The sequence below is a fragment of the Procambarus clarkii genome, chromosome 1 (genome assembly GCF_040958095.1).
Source record: "Procambarus clarkii isolate CNS0578487 chromosome 1, FALCON_Pclarkii_2.0, whole genome shotgun sequence".
NCBI classification, from domain to species: Eukaryota; Metazoa; Arthropoda; class Malacostraca; order Decapoda; family Cambaridae; genus Procambarus; species Procambarus clarkii.
The window spans coordinates 30,760,416-30,762,653 of record NC_091150.1 but is presented as its reverse complement, the minus strand read 5'-3'; the positions used below and the strand labels follow the sequence as shown (position 1 = coordinate 30,762,653).

Below are 2,238 nucleotides of genomic sequence, written 5' to 3'. Positions count from 1 at the left end.
AGCAGGCCATCCCCACACGGGTGAGTGTGTGGATGGGTGGACGGGTCAGGGAATGTGAATGGATTGGCTGCTGGATGAGTGAAGTGGATGTGTGGGGGTGGGTAATGGATGGGTAAATGACGCGAGATTTATATTTGCAGGCGCTGGACTACAGCTCTTGGGTCCCCGCTTCTCAAAACGTCAATTGATTTCCATTCATGGGGCAGGAATCTCTTCCACAGACTAAGCGAACCAATGTCGTCTTTCCTCTCTTCAGGTGAAGTGGCTGTAACTCGTGCCGCTCTAACACGTGCTGCTGTAACTCGTGCTGCTGTAACTCGTGCAGCTGTAACTCGTGCTGCTGTAACTCGTGCTGCTGTAACTCGTGCTGCTGTAACTCGTGCTGCTGTAACTCGTGCTGATGTAACACGTGCTGCTATAACACGTGCTGCTGTAACTCGTGCTGCTATAACACGTGCTGATGTAACACGTGCTGCTGTAACTCGTGCTGCTGTAACTCGTGCTGCTGTAACTCGTGCTGCTATAACACGTGCTGATGTAACACGTGCTGCTGTAACTCGTGCTGCTATAACACGTGCTGATGTAACACGTGCTGCTGTAACTCGTGCTGCTGTAACTCGTGCTGCTGTAACTCGTGCTGCTGTAACTCGTGCTGCTGTAACTCGTGCTGCTGTAACACGTGCTGCTATAACACGTGCTGCTGTAACTCGTGCTGCTATAACACGTGCTGCTGTAACTCGTGCTGCTGTAACACGTGCTGCTATAACACGTGCTGCTGTAACTCGTGCTGCTGTAACACGTGCTGCTGTAACTCGTGCTGATGTAACACGTGCTGCTGTAACTCGTGCTGCTGTAACACGTGCTGATGTAACACGTGCTGCTGTAACTCGTGCTGCTGTAACACGTGCTGCTGTAACACGTGCTGCTGTAACTCGTGCTGATGTAACACGTGCTGCTGTAACTCGTGCTGCTGTAACACGTGCTGCTGTAACTCGTGCTGATGTAACACGTGCTGCTGTAACACGTGCTGCTGTGACTCGTGCTGATGTAACACGTGCTGCTGTAACTCGTGCTGCTGTAACTCGTGCTGCTGTAACACGTGCTGCTATAACACGTGCCGCTGTAACTCGTCCCGCTGTAACACGTGCTGCTGTAACTCGTGCTGCTGTAACTCGTGCTGCTGATAGCATACATAATTTTGTATACGTGCATCAACTTAGCGCCGAATAAGCCCAAACTGATTTCATCTGTGTTGTATAGATGACCAGGAACGACACACCACACATGTCAGACCAACCCTGTGATATGCAGCACCTGTATAGGGGTCCTTATCGCCTGAAACACGCAACCTGGGTTGAGAATGTCCAGCTAACCCGGCTATGTTCCCAGAATCCTGAGCTTGAGATATATTAGCAAATAATAAATGAATTAAACCCCACGACATTTGAAGATTGAAAAGTCAGGGGGGAGACATGATTACCACATACAAAATCCCGGAGGAATTTAGAAGGCAGTGAAGGAGAGTTTCTGGCACGGGTTGAATACGCCATGGAGGCAGCACGGGTGAAAAGCCAACTATGCAAATGATCACGAAAACAAGACTTATTTTTATTCTTTGGGTCAAGATAATGCGTAAATTATACGACCTGGTGGAACCAGACACCATACAAATGTTTCTCTTGTATTACCTCCAGCCTTGCCCCTCCCTCCGTCCGTCAGACTGGCGGGATAGGACGCGACCTCCTATCCCTCTCTCTAAGTGACTGTTCACGTCCGCCACCAGAGGATGGAACAGTGTCTGTCATTTACAAATTACCGTCATGTATACTGAGGGTGACAATCGATTCCCGATATTCCCTGCTGACGGCTTCGGCTCAGGCACCACCTGGGGCCTCCCTGCTGACGGCTTCGGCTCAGGCACCACCTGGGGCCTCCCTGCTGACGGAGGACGGCTCAGGCAGCACCTGGGCCTCCCTACTGACGGAGGACGGCTCAGGCACCACCTGGGGCCTCCCTGCTGACGGAGGACGGCTCAGTTGACGGGGGAGGTGACTTCTCGACCTCACAATACCTAGAAATATAGAAAACTGCTTGAAACGCGTAGCGGCCCGTGGTGGGAAGTTCTTAATTATATCCTAAAACTCCAACGTATATATAATGTCTCTGATGCTTGTAACTTGTCAGTAAGTTGGCCCAAATTCAAATATTTATTCAGAAATGTTTGTACGTTTATAATTT

General features: G+C 50.2%; 1 protein-coding gene across 1 annotated transcript; it reads left to right on the top strand.

Moving 5' to 3' along the window:
• Positions 1 to 234: 234 nt before the first annotated feature.
• On the top strand, positions 235 to 1,230 carry LOC138362917 (antifreeze protein Maxi-like). The gene has a single exon (XM_069321497.1). The coding sequence runs from the start codon at positions 235 to 237 to the stop codon at positions 1,228 to 1,230; it is 996 nt and encodes a 331-aa protein (XP_069177598.1).
• Positions 1,231 to 2,238: the final 1,008 nt, after the last annotated feature.

Excerpts from the sequence above, each read along its gene's own strand:
- LOC138362917 (XM_069321497.1), top strand. The coding sequence starts at position 235 with ATGTCGTCTTTCCTCTCTTCAGGTGAAGTGGCTGTAACTCGTGCCGCT.